This window comes from Canis lupus, chromosome 18 (assembly GCF_003254725.2).
Source record: "Canis lupus dingo isolate Sandy chromosome 18, ASM325472v2, whole genome shotgun sequence".
Taxonomy (NCBI): Eukaryota; Metazoa; Chordata; class Mammalia; order Carnivora; family Canidae; genus Canis; species Canis lupus.
In genome coordinates, this window is record NC_064260.1 from 44849549 (window position 1) to 44867725 (window position 18177).

Here is an 18177-nt window from a genome sequence, read left to right on the forward strand (position 1 = left end):
CCTGGATCCCTCCCCTATGAGTGCCCTTGGTCACCCCCCAGCAGGACGTACAGAACGAGCAAAGGCAGCAGGAGCCCAGGCCTGGGTCAAGACCCAGCGGTGCTTCAGGGAGGCCCTGCTCTGGACTGCTCACACTCGAGTGGAGGGTTGGGAGGGCGGGTACATACACAAGCACTGGAAAGCAAGGAATTAGTATTCAAGAGATAAGTCCAGTCCAGGGGTTATCCTTGCCCTGAATCTTGGGAGTCCGGTAAAAGCAACCCACAAAAGAAGGAATCTAACAGAGGAAAGATTTAACTTTGCTAGTAATAAAAATGTAAATTCAAACAAGAGCTCACTTTTTTTTTTAAGAGCTCACTTTCATTTATCACACTGGCAAAGATTTTTGAAACCCGATGACCGCCACTAGCCCTGAAGCAGGCAGGCATGCAAGTAGCTGAGGAACCGCCGTGGCTCCGAAAGACAGTTTGGCCGTGTTTATCAGAGACCTTCCAATGTGAATAGGCTCCAGTTGAGTTTTTCTAGTTCTTGGAGCTTCTTCTAACTTATTCACCATGAGGCACGCAAGATTTAACTATGACGATGTTCATCGCAGGCCTGTTATAATTTCAAACAATCAGAAACCCGGTTACCCAGCAGTAGGGGATTGGCTAAATAGAGCTTGTCCTTCTGGCGGAATAATATGCAGCCGTTAAAAATGATGTGATGGTAGAAGAATAGAGAACAGCATGGAAAGATGTCCTGGATATTGTGTTAGGTTAAAAAAAAGGCGTAGGAAAAACTGTGTCCCCTGGGTGTGTGTTTATGTGTGTGTGTTATACGGTTTTTTTTTTTTCTTGGTTTATCTTCACTTAGCTTATTGATTTTTAACATTTTTCCATATGGAACATGGATAATGATTATATTTGTGTGGTGTTCTGGGGGAGTGAAAGTGGGTCTGTGGGACTAGAATCGAGGTGGCGGGTGAGAGGAGATAAGTCTATACAGCAGGCAGACGTTAGTCCTGTCTGGGCAATCATAAATACCACAGTAAGTCTGATTTGTAAGGTTGGCATATTTAGCAAACAAACAAAAAAAAACTAAACAAGATTTTTTTTAAAAAAAAGCCCTAACAATAAAACCAAAATGCTCCGTTAAATTTGAATTTCAAAGTAACAAGGAAAAATTTTTACTTTCAGTATTTCCCAAGCAGTATTTAGGACATATGTATATTAAAAATAATTCACTGTTTCTCTGAAATTCTAATTTAACTGAACACCCTGTGTTTTATCTGGCAATCCCAGTGAGAGCTCTGGGGGCTAGGGAAAGCCTTTAGAGAAGGTCACGTTATAATCAGATGTGCGTGTCTGGTTGTATTTGAGGGTGGTGGGCCTGACAGCAGAGAAACTCATTGGGAGGTGAACGTAAGCCTGTGGTCTGGAAGCCTCCAGTGCCCAAGAAAACTCAGAGGTATGGGGCACCCAGTTTGTGAGGACAGCGCCCAATCCCCACCACAAAAGTGGCCTTTCTCTGAAGCATCCCTACCCTTCTCTTCTTCCACCCACCCTTATTGGTGCTCATCTCTCACCTCCCAAAATTTCACGGCAGAGTCCAGCACCCTATGAAAGCAATCATGATTTGGGATTCTTCTTGGGGGTTTTTTAGAGATCTTATTTATTTATTTGACAGAGAGAGAGGGAGAAAGAGAGAGAGAGAGAGAGAGAGAGAACAGACCTCCTGCCAAGCGGGGACCCTGGAATCATGACCTGAGCCAAAGGCAGATGCTTAACCAACTGAGCCACCCAGGCACCCCTATCATTTGGGATTTTAATTGCTGCTTTCAAATAGTGTTTTAAAATGATAAAAGCAATTCTTGTTCATGGTGGGACAAATAGAAAATTAATTCAGACCAGAAAAGATAAAAGGAACATCAACCCATATATCTATATTCCCACCTCAGGAAACTTCTAGAATTTTCTAAGGATAGATACTCCATTCTCCTTTTTTTAAAGATGAGACTTACTTACTATAACAGGAACATCCTGCCAGATGCTAAAATGCTGTTCTTTTAGAACATCGGTTTCATTCATTGGCTCATCAAATGTTTATTGAACACCTACTGCCTACCAGCCACAATTAGTAGGCACTGGACAGGGGTAGACAAAGCAAATATATTCAGATATACTTCCCGTTTTATGGAAGGCAGAGAGAGACAATAAACAAAGGGGAAATATCCCAAATAAATACACAATAATGTGTGCTAGATGCCAAGAAAGAAACAATTTGCAGAATAAATATCAGGAAGGATCTTCTATTTATGAAAATAACATCCTTTGTTTAACCAATCTCCTATTACTGGGCATTTTGGTTATTTTTGGTTTTTCCATATAATGAACCTTCTCTCCAGCTAATTCTTTGTGCCCATCCGTAATTCTTTCTTTAGGATAAATTCTGGAAGTGGGATTTCTGGGTGAAGACATGCAAACTTTTCGTTCATTAGGTTTGTTTCGGTTTGGTTTGAGTTTTTCTCTGATATACTGAAACACAATTGCATATTTTTCTGTATAGTGTACATGCCTTTCATTTTTACAATAACGTGCTGCAAAATTAAAATCCGGGGGGTGTATAGTTTTTCGAATCTTCACAGATTCCTGTGCAGATTCACGTACTCCCCACCGCAGCTGGGGTGCAGGATGGGTCCCCATCCTGGCCCTGTGTGGTCAAGCCCTCCTCCCCCCCAGCCCCTGGCAACCAGTGATCTGTTCTCCATCCTCAGGCTGTTGTCTTTCCCAGGATGTCATATGATAAATAAGTGGAGTCATACATATGTAAATTTTGAGTCTGGCTTCTTTTACAGACCATAATGCTGCTTTTGAGAGTTACTTCATGCCTTTGTCTGGATAATACCTCACTCCTTCTATCTCTGAGTCCTATCCTCTTGCACAGAGGTTCCAAGTTTGCTTATCCATTCACCTGTTAGGGGACATTTAGGTTGTTTCCCGTTTGGGATGATTCTGAGCAAAACTGCTGTAAATATTTGCAGGCAGGTTTGGTGTTTTTCCTCTGAAAATAAGTCTTCGTGTCTCCCGGGCCAATGCCTCGCAGTGGAGCTGCTGGGTCACATGGGGAGCGTGTGTCTAATCGTGTAACTGCTGCTCGGTTTTCCCACCAGTGACATGGGAGTTTCCCTTGCTCCTCGGCCCCGTCATCACCTGGTGCCATCGGGTTTTCCACCTCCTTTGCAGTAGGTGCGTGGTGCTCTCTCCCTGTAGCTTGCATTTCCAGGCTGGATGATAGGTGGAGAGTCTTTTCATGCTTTTTTGCCACCTGTATGTCTTCCCGGGTGAAGTGTCTATGTAGATGTTTCATCCACTTTTTTGTGTGTCTTTTCCCTTTTCTCTTTTCTGTTAACTAAACCCCACACTTTATTCAGAGGTCACTGGTTTTTTCCTGATGTCCCTTTCCTGGGACCCAATCCAGGACACACAAGTAGGCCACAAGTCTCCTTACCCTCCCGTGGTCTGTGACAGTCTCTCAGACCTCCTGTGTTTTAAGAGACATTTTTGGAGCTTGTGTTGGGGAGCAGGGGTTCAGCTACATCACCTGCGGGTGGCTGGCCTGAGCACCTGAGCTTCCACCTCCTGCCGTCCTCCGCAGATGGGCAGCTCCCCAAGGGCAGGGACGCCGGCTGCCTCTACCCGGTGAGACCACGTTCCCTGAAATGTCTCCTCAGTTACTGCTGCCCCTTCGGCATTATTTATTGGGCCCGGAGCTAAACCAGGGACGGCCAGGCTGAGCTCCGGATGGAGCCCAGTGGCAGATGAGGTGGGCTGGGGACGTGATCAATGGCTCACCTTTAACCTTCGCCCCTACCCCCACACGACTGTTTGGACAGCAGTGGGTTTAGTCGGTGCCCTTTAAATAGCATGAAAGGGCCTCATGCTGGCCTGTTTTGTTTAAGGAGATTACATCGGCGCTGTGCACTCTGCCACAGGGTGTGCGAGGCCAGCTCACCCGAGAACAGAGCGAGCCGCATGTCCCCCACAAAGCAGATGTTTGGAGGAAAAATAGATGTAATCAAAACCATGGAGGATAAAATTACTCAGACCCCTTAGACATACACTCCATATGCATGGGCCTGTGCACAACTACACACACACACATACACACACACACACACACACACACACACACTGCTCCTATGTCCATACTCACCTATGCGTGTCTGCAGAGTAACGCTCACTTGCACAAATCCCCGTACACAGCAGCACACATCCTACTTGTGGGCCTGCTCACTGCACAGACCCATCCGCAGGCAACCACACATGTGTTCCCCACACCCATTCACAACTGCAGAGTGGTGCCACATGCCCGAGGGCACCCATCCGCGCACACAGAACCAAATACACACAAAGAGGCCTCCAGCACCCTCCCCGCTTCAGAAGTACCCTCTCTTGAAATCACAGTCATGAAGAATTCTAAAAATTTAAAAATCACAGTCACTTTCAGAAATCTCTCAAGGGCTTCTGTATCAAAAAAAAAAAAAAAATGGTTAGGGGGCTAGTGTGACATCACCGGGCTGAACCAGGACAAGCAGCAGAGGGTAAGGGAAGGAAGAGAGGTTTTCCATCTCTTGTATTTCTCGGAATTCCGGCAGAGGTTGGAGGGACCTTCCGGGGCTCCTGACTAGGACTATATCCTTGAGCCAAATGCTTCTACTTCATCAGAAGTGGCTGATGGGAATATGTACCTAGGGCTGTTCGAAGGGCTTGCCGCACCATCGTGGCTGCCATTGCATGCAGACCTTGGGCGGGGCAGCCGTGGATTCTTCTTGATGTTTTGTGTATGCACATGACTCGATTCCTCTGGGCCGTCTGGGGTTTATATCCACATCGGGACATTCCATTGGGAAGCTGCAGATCGGAATTACATGGTCTTGGGCCCCAGAACGAGGACAGAGCCCTCTCAGGAGAGGGGCACCAACATGGTGCCAGGGCTGAGTGCATATGGAAGGAAGGAAGGGGGAAGCCAGGACCTGCAGGCAGGTGGCCTGGACCCCGGGGGCTCAGTTACTGCTCAGCCTCGTGCGGCACGGTGCTCTCGTCCCTGAAGAAGCCTGGCCCTGAAGCAGGGCAAGCTGAGGGTCTCCCAGGGGCCTTTATCCCACTGTGGCCACGTGGTGGGGATGGAGCTGGCTCCCGGCAGATCTGGGAGCCACTTTGGGACTGGCTTCCCTGGATGTTTAAATTCTAGAGCCTCTTCTGTGAATGCCACCTCTTGCTTCTCCCCCTGTCCCCTGACACCCTTCAGTGTCTGTTGGCCGTCTCCCCCTCCCCTTCGGCCAGTCATCCCCTCCTGCTCCTTCCGCTGCCAGCTGTCCGTGGAGGCATTCGTGATTGCAAGCCTCTTTCTCACGTATCCTACCCACCTATCTCCTCCTCGTCTGACAGGATGAATTGGCTCATTCATTTGTTCCACAAACCCTTTCTGCGTGCAGCTGGCTCACAGTAGCACATGAAGGTAGCTGGACAGAGTGAGAGCCCGTAGTATTTGGTTGCTAGAAGTCGTTCACTTATTCTTCAGCAACTTCTCGCTGTACATCTGCCATCAGCCCCATCCTGGGCTCAGCCCAGAGTCAGCGACATGAGTTTCCAACCCTTGGGGAACTGAGGTTCTCTAGCAGGAAACGGACACTCGGGGCTTGATTAGATACTAGTCAGAAACCCAGGCAGGAACTGGAGAGGCTGAGCAGAGGATAAAGGGATCCATAGGGTTGTCGCAGTCTGGGAGGACTTCCTGGAGGAGCTGGCTCTTGCCTGGATCTTGGAGGTCAGCTGGCAAGGAGGGCATTCCAGGCAGATGGCCAGGGGTGCAGGGGAGAGAGACCAATGGGGTCCGTGGTGACCTTTGATCGAGGGTACTTCCTTGTGAGTTGTGGGGTCGTCTGTTTTCAGCGGCTGCCTTGTTGAGGAGGGCGCTGCAGGGCGACTGGATCCTGACCAAGCACCCAGGCCTGGGGCCACCCGCCTGACTCTCCACCCAGCTCCTCAGGATCATATGATTGGGGAGCAAAGTGCTGGCTTTGCCCGGGGCCCAGCACCACCCCGCAGCCCATCCCTGGCACCTCCTGTGTCAGTCTTGTTAAATGTGGGGCCACCTGAGAACAGGAGTCAAAACCACAGCTGTTTAGTCAGGACAGAGGACTCGGGGAGGTGTGGTGGCCATCCCGGGAAGGGCCCTGCAGAGCTGGAGCCGGGACCAGTGAGCCACACTGTCTGAGAGACAGACATGGGCTGGACCTCAGGATGAAAGGCCTGGCTGTCCTGATGGCAGCGAGCTGGCCGTCACCGCAGCCCGCGCGGCAGCACCTGCTGGAGATGCTGCAGGTTGGAAAGAGTTTGCAATAGACCCCCCTCTTCACCCTGAGTCTGGGATCTTCGAAATGAGCCCCTGAGAGGGCCTTGGCTTGTCATTCTGACCCATTGGGTGGGCCATGGAACCTTGGGGAATTGTTCTTTGTCATTGAAACTAGAGACCCGGCCTCCAGATTTAAAGCAAAATGATCAGTAGTGAAGACTGAGGTGAGGAGGCTTTCTTCCCTCTTCTTTGAGGAGCCGAAGCATCTGTTTGCCAGAATTCCTTCCATCCCTAAGCCTTCCCAATTGGCCGACGTTTGCCTGGATGCAGACAGGTCCGCATCCCTGTCCCCTCTTCTCACCACCCCACACCCTCAGGGAAGGCCCCGGTGGTGACTTGGGCAGGAGGGACACTCCACTGGGCTGAGGCGGTGCCACAGCCCTGCCACCCCCCCCTCCGCCCCCGGCTCCAGATGGGGCACAGCCGCTGCATATGCAGAGGAGACTCTGTGATGTGAGAAGAGTCATCCGAGGTGACGGGCACCTCATGGTAGAGCGGGGGCCAAGAGCGGACCTCCAGCTCCTGGTCCGGTGGCCTTTGTGCACACTGTGCTGTCTCCCCGTTTCTCCCCCACTCCTTGGGTCTCAGTGGTACGAGAAACTGGATTCTTACTTCTCGCCATAGAAGACTGGAGGCTCTGCTGTCTGCCCACTGGCTAAGACCAGACCTAGGTCAACACGGAGGGGCTCCTCTCAGGGGCCGTGTCTTCCCCTCCTCATCCTCAGGCTGGTCCTTCTGCCCCCCAGGAGGAGCAGAGCAGGACTCCTCGATTATGGGAGCTCCCTGCATTCCTCTGGCCCTACCCCGTCTCCCCGGGAAAAGGCCCCAAGCCACAGGGTAGGAATAGAGGACAGATCCAGGACCTAGAGGCCGTGCTTTGTCACTTATTAGCACACATTCCCTGCTCTCTCTGGCATGAGCTTCCCACCAGTTAAAACTAGGAGTTTAAGCTGCTCCCTGCAACCCTCGGTTTCTGTAACATGCAGCTCCCCGTGCAGCCCGGGCAGCCCGGGCCCCTGTTGCTGTGCGGGGTGGTCCCCGTCCCAGGCCGGATGCCAGAGGACACTCTGAGGGTCTGTGGGGTCATGGGATGGGGCCTGGAGATCAGTGCAGGAGGGGCAGGGCCTGCCCCCCAGTCTGGCCTCCAGGAAATTGCATAACAGAGATGTTTATTTTTGGTGAGGCTGGGTGGGATTTCTTCTCTTAAAAAAAAAAAAAAAAAACCCAAAACATAAAACTTGTTTGTCTGCCAGCAAGATAAATATCTTCGCTGAAAGCTCTTGGCCCCACTGCCAGCTGCAGTTTGCATAATGTTGTCACTGAAGCCGTGGCGGTCTGCGTGTGCCCGGGCTCGCGTGGGTGTCCCCCGCAGGAGGCCTGGGGGCCGTCACCCTCCCCCTTTGCATCAGCGTGGTTGGTGGCCTCCAGCAGTGGGCTCCAGGCACTCACCTCCACTCCCTTCCTCGGTGCCCTGGAGAGAGAGGTGGGGATGCCAGGCCGATGTCCCTCCCACCTCCCCAGCATCGAGAGAGCCCCCAGGGCACACAGAAAGCTACGAGGAGAGCCAGCCCGAACCCTCAGCCCCCAGGATGTGGACGCTGTCAGGGGACCTGAGCGGGAGGCACTGTCCTGATCCTTCGTGCCCACCGCTTAGACCCCTGCCCTGCAGAGGGGCTCACACCAAACACACGTGCTGGTGTCAATCGGAGCCGGTACTTGTGCTTCTCAGAGGCTCCCCGGAGGCCTTACTACTCTGTGCTTGCGCCCCGCACACGACCGCGCTCCACGGGAGTCACGGCCCCGAGAAGGGCTCCCACGCGTCTCCCAGGCCAGCACCTGCACCCGTCTCTGCACGCGGATGCTCTGGGGAGGGCCTGCCTGCTGGGAAGGCGTCTCCAGGGCCAGAGCCCCCTGCTGCTCGGAAGTCCATCCCAGAACTGGGGATACCATGACGGGCAGCAACCTACGCAGCCCGCACCGCCGTGCTAAGGGCTTTGCTTGGTGGCCTCCTTAATCCCACACCACCCCAGGAGGGAGATCCCACAGGTATCTTCATCCCCATTTTATAGGTGGGGAAACTGAGGCACGAAGCTGATAAGGGAACTGTCCTAGTACACAGCTGGAGTGCAGTATGTGTGGGATTCATATCCTTCACCGGCTCCAGAGACCGTGCTCTAACCTTGATTCTTTTTTTTTTTTTTTTAATTCATGAGAGACACAGAGAGAGGCAGAGACACAGGCAGAGGGAGAAGCAGGCTCCCTTTAGGAGCCCGATGCAGGACTCGATCCCAGGACCCCAGGATCACGACCTGAGCCGAAGGCAGACGCTCAACCACTGAGCTCCCCAGGTGTCCCTCTAACCTTGATTCTGAGGCCAGTGCGTCTGCCCAGGGGGCTCACTGGGCCATTTGGACGCGGACAAGTTACTCCCGCCCCCGCCCCGGCACCCCCGCTGGCCTCCACGTCCTCACCCCTGACTTCCGTAGATCCACCGCTCCTTTCCAGCGCTGGGCGACTGGGAATCAGCCCGCGTAGCCGCGTCCTGGCAGATGGCAGTGGCCATGCACCCAGGCCGCCAGTTTAGTGTGAATCTGCCGGGGCACTCGTGTCAGCGTCCCCGGGGATGCAGGTGGGGACGCAGGTGCCGCCCGGGCTCCTTAATAAATGCACCACTTACCTGGAGGAGGCAGGACCCTGCGTGGGCGGTAGGTGAAGCCCTGGGAGGGGGCGGGGCGTGACCCCTGGCGCTGGATCCTTTGGGGGCAGGGGGTTCTCCACACTCCTGCTGAGCCTAAGCGGGACCAGGCCAGGACAGGACAGGAGGGGCATTCCCGTCTGCCTCGACACTGCCTTCCTCCTCGCCGCCACCCCACTGGGCCAGATGCGGATGCTGAATTAGTTTTCCCTTCTCCGGGAGTCTGAGGCACTGGGTTGGCATTCCCCATATCCAAAGCAAAAGTCCTGGCAAAGGGAATACTTCTAGAAGGAGGAGCCTAGAGTCAGTGGGGGTGGGGATTCAAGGTCTGAGAGATCAGATTGGCTGAGCCAGAGTCATATTATGTTGGTGCTGAAGGGGGTCCACTCTGAGATGATGGCAAAGAGGCTCAGAGATGGAAATGGATCTGCCCAAAGTCACACAGCATGGTAATGGCAAGCCGGGATTATGTATTTTTTTATTGGAGTTCGATTTGCCAACCTATAGCATAACACCCAGTGCTCATCCCGTCAAGTGCCCCCCTCAGTGCCCGTCGCCCAGTCACCCCATCCCCCCGCCCACCTCCCCTCCACCACCCCTTGTTCGTTTCCCAGAGTTAGGAGTCTCTCATGTTCTGTCTCCCTCTCTGATATTCCCCACTCATTTTCTCTCCTTTCCCCTTTATTCCCTTTCACTATTTTTTATATTCCCCAAATGAACAAGACCGTATAATGTTTGTTCTTCTCAGATTGACTTACTTCACTCAGCATGATACCCTCCAGTTCCACCCACGTCGAAGTAAATGGTGGGTATTTGTCGTTTCTAATGGCTGAGGAATATTCCACTGTATATATAGACCACATCTTCTTCATCCGTTCATCTTTCGATGGACACCGAGGCCCCTTCCACAGTTTGGCTATTGTGGACATTGCTGCTATAAACATCGGGGTGCAGGTGTCCTGGTGTTTCACTGCATCTGTATCTTTGGGGTAAATGCCCAGCAGTGCAATTGCTGGGTCGTAGGGCAGTTCTACTGTTAACCCTTTGAGGAACCTCCACACAGTCTTCCAGAGTGGCTGCACCAGTTCACATTCCCACCAACAGTGCAGGAGGGTTCCCCTTTCTCCACATCCTCTCCAACATTTGTGGTTTCCTGCCTTGTTAATTTTCCCCATTCTCACTGGTGTGAGGTGGTATCTCATTGTGGTTTTGATTTGTATTTCCCTGATGGCAAGTGATGCGGAGCAAGCCGAGATTAGAACCCGGGCCTCCTGACCTCGAATCCAGTGGGACGCTGAGAGGGGACTGGCTGAGGGAGGGCCCTTCTCTCTTGCTCAGTTCAGCCACTGGTTTCTGACCTCATTTCTTCCCCCCCTCCTCACCCCCAGCCAAAGAGAGCTCCCTGGGTGAGCCAGAGTTGCCGCCCGACTCTGACACCGTGGGGATGGACAGCAGCTACCTCAGTGTGAAGGAGGCTGGAGTGAAGGGACCCCAGGACCGGGCCAGCGCCGACCTCCCCAGCCCGCTGGAGAAGGCCGACTCTGAGAGCAACAAGGGCAAGAAGCGGAGGAACCGAACGACTTTCACCAGCTACCAGCTGGAGGAGCTGGAGAAGGTCTTCCAGAAGACCCACTACCCCGACGTGTACGCCCGGGAGCAGCTGGCCATGAGGACAGACCTCACCGAGGCCCGCGTGCAGGTCAGTGACGGCGCCCGGGGGTGGTGGTGGGAGAGGTGAGGGCCTGCCATCGGGCCGGTGGCCAAAGCTGGGACCACCTGACCATCCCTCAACTGCACCAGGGCTTTCTTTACCCCAGTCCCTGCTCCAACCAGAGCAAGTCTGCTTTTATCCGCCTGAATACCAGGCCTCTTGCTCTGGCAGGAGCAGGGACAGAAGAAGGAGGGCCCCGGGGGAGGTGCAGGAAGCCTATTAGTGTATTTCTGGGCTCTCTGTGGTATGGGTGTTCAGGCCCTTTCACAGAGGAGAAGATAACTCATCTATGCCCTCAAAAGCCTATCTCTTAGGAAGGAAGCAGGATAAACCTAAAGACATCCACTGCAGTCCAATGGGCAGAAGCAGAGAACAACCCAGCTCTTCATTTTGCCCAGGATGGCTGCCTCCTCCTCCACCATCATAGCTAAACCAGTAGCCCCCTACCACCATCCAGCCATCGAAACACCCAACACAACACAACCCAAACACCACAGTCAACCCAGCCTGACATGGTTCAATACAATCCAACAGAACCCAACACAACACAACCCAAACAATGCAGTCAACCCAACCCAACACAGCTCAACACAACCCAACAGAACCCAACCCAACACAACATAACCCAAGCCAACACATTCAACCTAACACAACCCAACTCATCTCAAACCAACACGATACAACACAAGCAAATCAGGTCACCTTCTACCACACTGTCCTGTTTTGTCTTCTTTATAGAATTTATGACTGGCTTAAATTGTGTTTGTCTCCTCTCACTACAATGTGAGCTGCTTGAGGACAAGTACTGTCTGATTGTTCATCACTGTATCCCTACCAATTAGAGAAGGCTGAATTCAGAGTAACAAGGGCAAAAGATAAATATCTGTAGATTGGTGGACCTCCTTTGTCCAGAGAGGTGTGTCCTCGCATGAAGCTACAGCAAGAAAAGAACCAGAAAGGAAGCAAAGACCTCTGAGAACCCAAAACTCGGGAGACAAACCCATGCTTTAAAGCTCGGGCTTCAGCTTCACATAAATAAATGCCATGCTCAGTCTACTTTTCCAACCAAGAGCATGTTAGAAATGGCAAATAAAGTGTTTTCAGATAGCAGCTTTTCCCCTCCAGGAGGCTGGGTAAGTCAACAGCTTGAGAGCAAAGAGCAGTTGTTGGTTTTTTTTTTTTTTTTTTTTTTTTTTTTTTTTTTTTTTTTTAAAGCAACACATCTCAGCTGGGCTGGCCTCAGCTCAGAAGTGGGTTCGGTGCCAGGACAGAGCCTTCCGTTATCCGCAGGCCCCAAGGGCGCCCCCTGCTGCCTCAGTTCACTAGAGAACCTTCAGCAGAGCGTCCCGAAGGGCATCAGTAAAAGGCTCCTCAGTCTCAACCATGTTCTCTGTAACAAGGCAGAGCAACTGTAACATAGTCCAGAGCCGTTTTCTTTCAAAATGGATCATGCAGAAAAGGACCAGCAATAACCATACATACGTGGCCATCCAGAAACTGCAGGTACTACCCAAAGCGAACCGAAGTCGGCTTGTTTAGCCAGCCACAAGTTCCTGGGGTCGGGCTACCCCCTTCTTAGTCCTGTCCAGTGCCTGCTGAGTGGTTGGGGAAGAAAGGCAGAGCATCTGAGGCTCAACTGTCATTCCAGAAGCTTCCACACACCAACTCTGTTACTTGCATCAGGATAAGCCACCATGTGACCTCATGTGCCTCAGAGTCTGGACAGGAACCCCAGAACCTGGCCTCAGCCCAGCCTGTGAATTGGGAGGAACCGAAGGAGACGGTGAAGAAGGGGGAGGCCAGTTGTGGGACATTCCTGTAGGCTCCGGGTTGGCGTGGGATAGACCTCTGCACATCCTCTGCACAGTGTGTGTTCCTTACAAGGGGATGGGAGTGCCCAGGAGTAGAATTTACTTAGTATCAAGAGAAGGATGGCTCTTCTAGTACAAAGCATGGAAACAACAGTCATATAAAACATTTCTGAGGTGCCATCACACAGCCAAAGCAGAGTGTCCCCTCTGCGTGCATGCACACATACCCATTTATGCCAACTTCCATAAAGGCATTGAGGCAGCTACGATTAAAGACTTAGTTGCATCTGAAAACAAGAACAGTGTCATGAAATAGGAAGGTTATTACCTCAGACGTCTAGGCTAAGAATCATCGTTGCCACTGAGCACGAATTTCAACCCCGAGCTTCCCGGCAGCCAAGGCAGAAAGGGAGATGCTGACATGTCGCCTCTCTTATCATCCAAGGGGAGGATCATGAGAGTATAGAGTGTTAGTGCTGGAAAGGATCATTGGGTCTTCTCATTTGATGGCAAGGAGGAAGAAGCCCACAGGTGGGACGTGATCACCTGTGGCCAGGTAACTCAAGAACGGTGACTCCGTGGAGGTGCTGAGACTAGAATCCAGGACTCTTGAGTTCCTGCACGGTGTTTCTTTTCTTTAGTTTGCTGTGCCAGAACATGGGCCATATTGTTCTGAGACTTTTCTTTGTATAAAGGCAGCAGGGTGGGTGGGATCTCCATGTGCGTCAGACCTCTGGATCGAGCCTGGCAGTGCCCTGAGGTTTGGGGGGAGTGATGGTGGAACCCCCTGCCTGCCTCTGCCGAGTTTGTTCGGGGCCCGTGCTCAGCTGGTGGGAAGCCAGGTGCCTGGCGTAGAGTGGCGGTGGGGACAGGGAGGGGGTGGGCGGCTCCAAGATGGACCTTTCCTGGGAAGAAGCTCGGGGTTTGGCCCTGCTCCAGGGGCTGCAGGGGCCTCTCTCTCTGCTGTCTGGGATTCCAATCTCCGCAGCTGGTGTCTGAAGACAATAAGACAGAGGCCTCCCCGCCCTGGGCCACCCCGCCCTGGCCCCAGATGGGCTGCGGTTACTGAGGCCCCCGCCAAGACGGTTGGTTCCTTGGGGAGAGGCCTGTGCTGAGCAGGCCCAGGCCAGGGTGGGCCGGGAGCGGGGTGGTCCTGGGGCGCGACATGCAGACGGGAAGGCTGGACCTTGTGCTCCCCTCTCCCCCTTAAGGGTGTCCCGTGGAGCCAGGCTGGGGCCGCAGAGCCCCGAGGCACAGAGCATCTGTGGGCAGCTCTCAGAGCGCCAGGCTCCAGGGCCCAGGGATGGAAGGACGGCCGCGCCTGACCCCCGAGCCTCCAGCGTGAGCTCAGAGGGGCCTGAGGATGCCCGGCCGCCACGCGGTGGATGGGCTGATGCCCCAGGAGGCCGCAGAGCCACGGGGCTAACGGGGCTAACGAAGCTCAGGCCCCGGGGCAGGAGAGCTCCAGGCCTGCGCAGGGAGCAGGGCCCAGGGCTGCAGGCTCAGGAGGAGGGGTTGGGCACTTCTGCTGCCCCCCACCTCCCCATCTCTCTGGGTCTTTAACCCTCCTCCACTCCCATCCCAAAGACAGCGCTATCTCTGCGGCCCTCCCCCGCCACTGTCCGCCCAGATAACCCAGCACCCCCACCGCCGCTCCCCCACATTCCATCTCCCCCCACTCTGCCCTTCCTCCCACTTCGGGACCGCTGAACATCCCCCCCCCACCCCCAGCCTGTCCAGAGCCTGAGTGACACCTCCAAGGTCACCCCTCCACCTGCCGCTCTGCCCTCCCCCCGATGGGGCTCCCTGCAAACTCCCCACACTGGCGGCCACTGCGACTTTTCCTCACCCTCTCTCCACACCCCCTTACCCCCCGGAGAAAGACCGGAGCCATATATCTTGATGCCTCCCGTGGGCTTCACCCCTCCCCCTGGCGTCCCCCCCAGCAAACCCTGGGAGGCTGAGGAAGGAGCGGAAAGACGGAGCTAAGCCTGCAGGAAATTAAACATGAAATGAAAACAAGCTCCTCTGATTCATTCTCTCATCCTGCCCCCTGCCCCCCATTCCAGGCCACTGATAAAGGGGGATCCCGTTTCAGCGGCGCAGAGAGGAGACCCGATCCGCCCTTGGCTCTCGGCAGGCAGCCGGGGGCCCGACCCCAGGAGCCCCTGGAGGGGACGGGCCGGCAGGCTCTGGAGCAGGGGCCGAGTGCTCCTCCTGCGCCCGACTCAAGACGGGGAGGCGCAATGACTCTCAAAGCCATGCCAGCTTCTGTGTGTGTGTGCGCACGCGCGCGTGTGTGGGTGTGCGCACGTGACACTTGTGCCCGCACACATGTACCGCCGGGACTAGGGAGGGAAACTGAGGTGCCGCCCCACGCTCTCCCCACCCCCACCCTCCCCACACTAACACGAGACACACACACCCCAGCTTTGATGTCTTTTAGCAAAAGACAGCAAGAAAGGTCAGGAGCTATAAACAAGTGTGAAGTCCTCTTAAAAGCTCTCGGACAGCATTTCTTACCTCTCACCTGCTGCTCTGTGAGGCACCACCCCTGTGAGGACCCCCTTACAGATATTGGCCCCATTTCCCAGATACAGAAACTGAGGCCAGCGGCCATGCGGGAGCTAGGACGGGGCTCTGCTGCCCAGCACAGCAGAAGCCAGACCAGGCGGAGCCAGCTCCTTCTCCCTCTTCTGAGGATGCTCCGTGCTCTCGGCAAGGCTGCTGGCGGGGAGCCTTTGGGGTGGGCCCGCTTGCACCTGAGTCCACCAGCAGGTGCACTTCCAGCTGATAGAAGCCCCCATCTGGGGATCTGAGGCCTGCCCTTGACTCAGCCTGAAGCCACTTCTGGTCTGGAAGCTGATCCCTTCCCTTCTCACACCCCAGATCCCAAATCATGGGCAGGGGTGGCAGGCCCCAAGTCCAGCTCTTGCCCACAAAGCTCGGGAAAGTTCTCACCTGCCGGAAATGTTCTTGCACAGGGAAAGGACCCAATGACCCCCACTCCCCATCAAAGACCACAGCTCATACGCCTGGATCAGGGACCACCGTCCCCCTCCCAGGTCCCCAATTAAGGCAACGCCACATCTGTCCCTGCTCAGGGACAGGTGGGTCTTCACTCCTCCTCAGTCAGGCCAGATCTCGCTGTGGCCACCCCTACCGAGCACACCAAGGGCAAGCCCCTCACCCGGGCATCAAGGCCCTCCACAATCTGACCTCTGCGTCCATCATTCTTCCTCTCCCACCACCCACCAGCAGGGCAGCGCGGCCTCCTGGGGTCTCCTGAGTGGGCCCTGCTATTTCTGCAGTCAGGCCCGGCCCAGCCCCCTCCACGAAGTCATCCCTGAGGTCCTCTGCTGCTCGGCTAAACCCCTGTTCCCCACGGGACCTTTAGCACAGGGGGCTTGAGGGGGGAGGCTTGCCAACACGAAGGCTGCAGAGAGGACTCAGGCAGGTAGGAATTCTTATTCTGGGCCAATGGACTGGCCCCCCAGGGAGCTTGTGGAAGATGATACCAGGTGTGTGTGTGTGTGTGTGCACGCACACGTATGCATGAATATCCAGAAAATGACTTTCCAGAGGAGCCATAACAGCTTTTCTCAGGTTCCCCTCAGGTTCCCCTTGGGAGTCTGCAGCCCGAGGCAGGTTGGGCCACACTGTTCCAGGGTCGGTTAGGTGACTGCTAGGATGGCCAGCGTCACGTTGTGTGGGTGTGACACTCGCCTGCTCCGTATTCTGAAGCCTGGAAAGGTGAAGTCTGGCCCAGGGTCCCACTGTGGTTAGTTGGGGGTGAGCTGCCTTCCAGACTCTGCACTGATGATTCCGGATTGTGAGGCTGGAGGCTCAAGGCTGAGGTGGACCCTTTCTGCAGCCCCACGGCCCAGCCCGCGCGGTGGAGGGCAGAGGGCTCCAGGAAGTGACATGTGCTGCCGACCTCTGTGACGACTGCTTTGTCTTGCAGGTCTGGTTCCAGAACCGGAGGGCCAAGTGGAGGAAGAGGGAACGTTTCGGGCAGATGCAGCAGGTTCGGACCCACTTCTCCACGGCCTACGAGCTGCCCCTCCTCACCCGAGCGGAGAACTATGCCCAGGTGAGGCCCTGCCCCAGCTGCCGCCGCCAGCCCCCAGGCCCTGGGAATGGGCACCTCTGGGCCTAGCCCCCCACCCCTCACCCCGAGATGGGACTCTCCAAGCCTGGAACAGGTGTGCGCATGTTCGTACCAGAAGGTGGGGTGCTGGGATCGTTTCTACCTAGCCTAAGTGTTGGCCCAGGCTTGGCTGAGCTTCAGGAGGGACATGCTGGGACAGAGAGGGTGGCTTTCTCCTCTGCCATTTTTACCACTTTTGCTGTGGGCCTCAGAACCCAGGCTGGATGAAGACCGGGGCCTCAGGAGCCATTTGGAGTGTCTCCTAGGAAAGCAAAGTCTGGAAAGCTGGGGGGCACAGGGCAAGGCTGTAGTGGCCATGGAGGTCTGGGTCCCCGACGGGCTGGCCTCCGGCCCTTTCTCACTGCAGGCCAGCCACGCACCCTCTGAGCCTCGGTTTCTTCCCTGGAAAACTGAACACGATACAATACCCACCCAGCTCTTTCGTGAGGTGGTCAAAAGGCCGAAATTAGACAACGCAGGAGTACTTTAGGGACCAGACAGCTGGATAAAGGTCGCTCTGCGGCTCTCAGCTTTCTGAAAAGGCGACCGTGTCCCGTCCTGTCAGCCTGTCCACATTCTAGTGGCATTGGGGTCTTCAGTGGGGATGAGAAGTAGTGTGAGGAGCGGCCGATACCCGGGGCACTTGCAGAGATGTCTTTCTAGCTAAGTCAGCTCCTCACACCCACAACCTGCTTGGCAGAGGTGACCGTTCCGTCTGCTCAGGCCTCTCGGGGGCAGTGGCAGCGTGGCGTCAGCCTTCAGCTGCAAGCCCGGCTGCGCCCAGCACTCAGCCAGCCGCACAGGCCTCCCTGCTTCCTTTAGACCCACTGCCCCAGGGCCCTGCTGTCCCGCGGCTCCTGGGCGCCCCACTCAGACCAGCTCTGTCCCACCCCCTGCCAGGATTCATGGGGCAGGGGCAGGGGTCAGGCCTGGGGTGAGGCTGAGGAATGTGGGGTGTCACGCTCATGCACATACACACGCACACACACCTGGTCCTCAGCTCCTGCTGCATATTTTCATCTTTCTTCTGGCTCCAGAGGATGGGCCTCCAGCCTGGCTCCTGGGTCTGAATCTCTGCTGCCCGAGAGGAGGGAGGGGGGCAGAGGACCAACACAGGGTGCGCTCATACCTCCCGCCTGCAGCACCACCTATCATACATGCTGGTCCTCTTGATGGAGGGAAAGGGAAAGGCCTCTGATTCCCCAGCACCCCAACTGGGAAAAAGGTGGCCAGGCCAACCCGTGGTGACAATGCCCTGTGGGAACTGGGGGCAGAGTTCCCGCCTCATTGGGCCTCCAAATGCCTTCCCTGAGTGGACTACAAACTCTGGGTGGGGAGAGGGGGAGCAGGCCAGCAGGAGCTGCTTGAGCACCACCAGTAATCACGGCTGAGAGGTCCTGCCCGCCTCAGGTGT

General features: G+C 54.9%; 1 protein-coding gene across 1 annotated transcript in view; it reads left to right on the forward strand.

The window, feature by feature from the left end:
* Positions 1-18177, forward strand: part of ALX4 (ALX homeobox 4) — a 45501-nt gene that overhangs the window by 22064 nt on the left and 5260 nt on the right. The window contains exons 2-3 of the mRNA XM_025451940.3: positions 10480-10790; positions 16578-16706. Of these exons, the coding sequence (XP_025307725.1) occupies positions 10480-10790; positions 16578-16706 (440 nt within the window). The remainder of the gene's footprint in view (positions 1-10479; positions 10791-16577; positions 16707-18177) is intronic.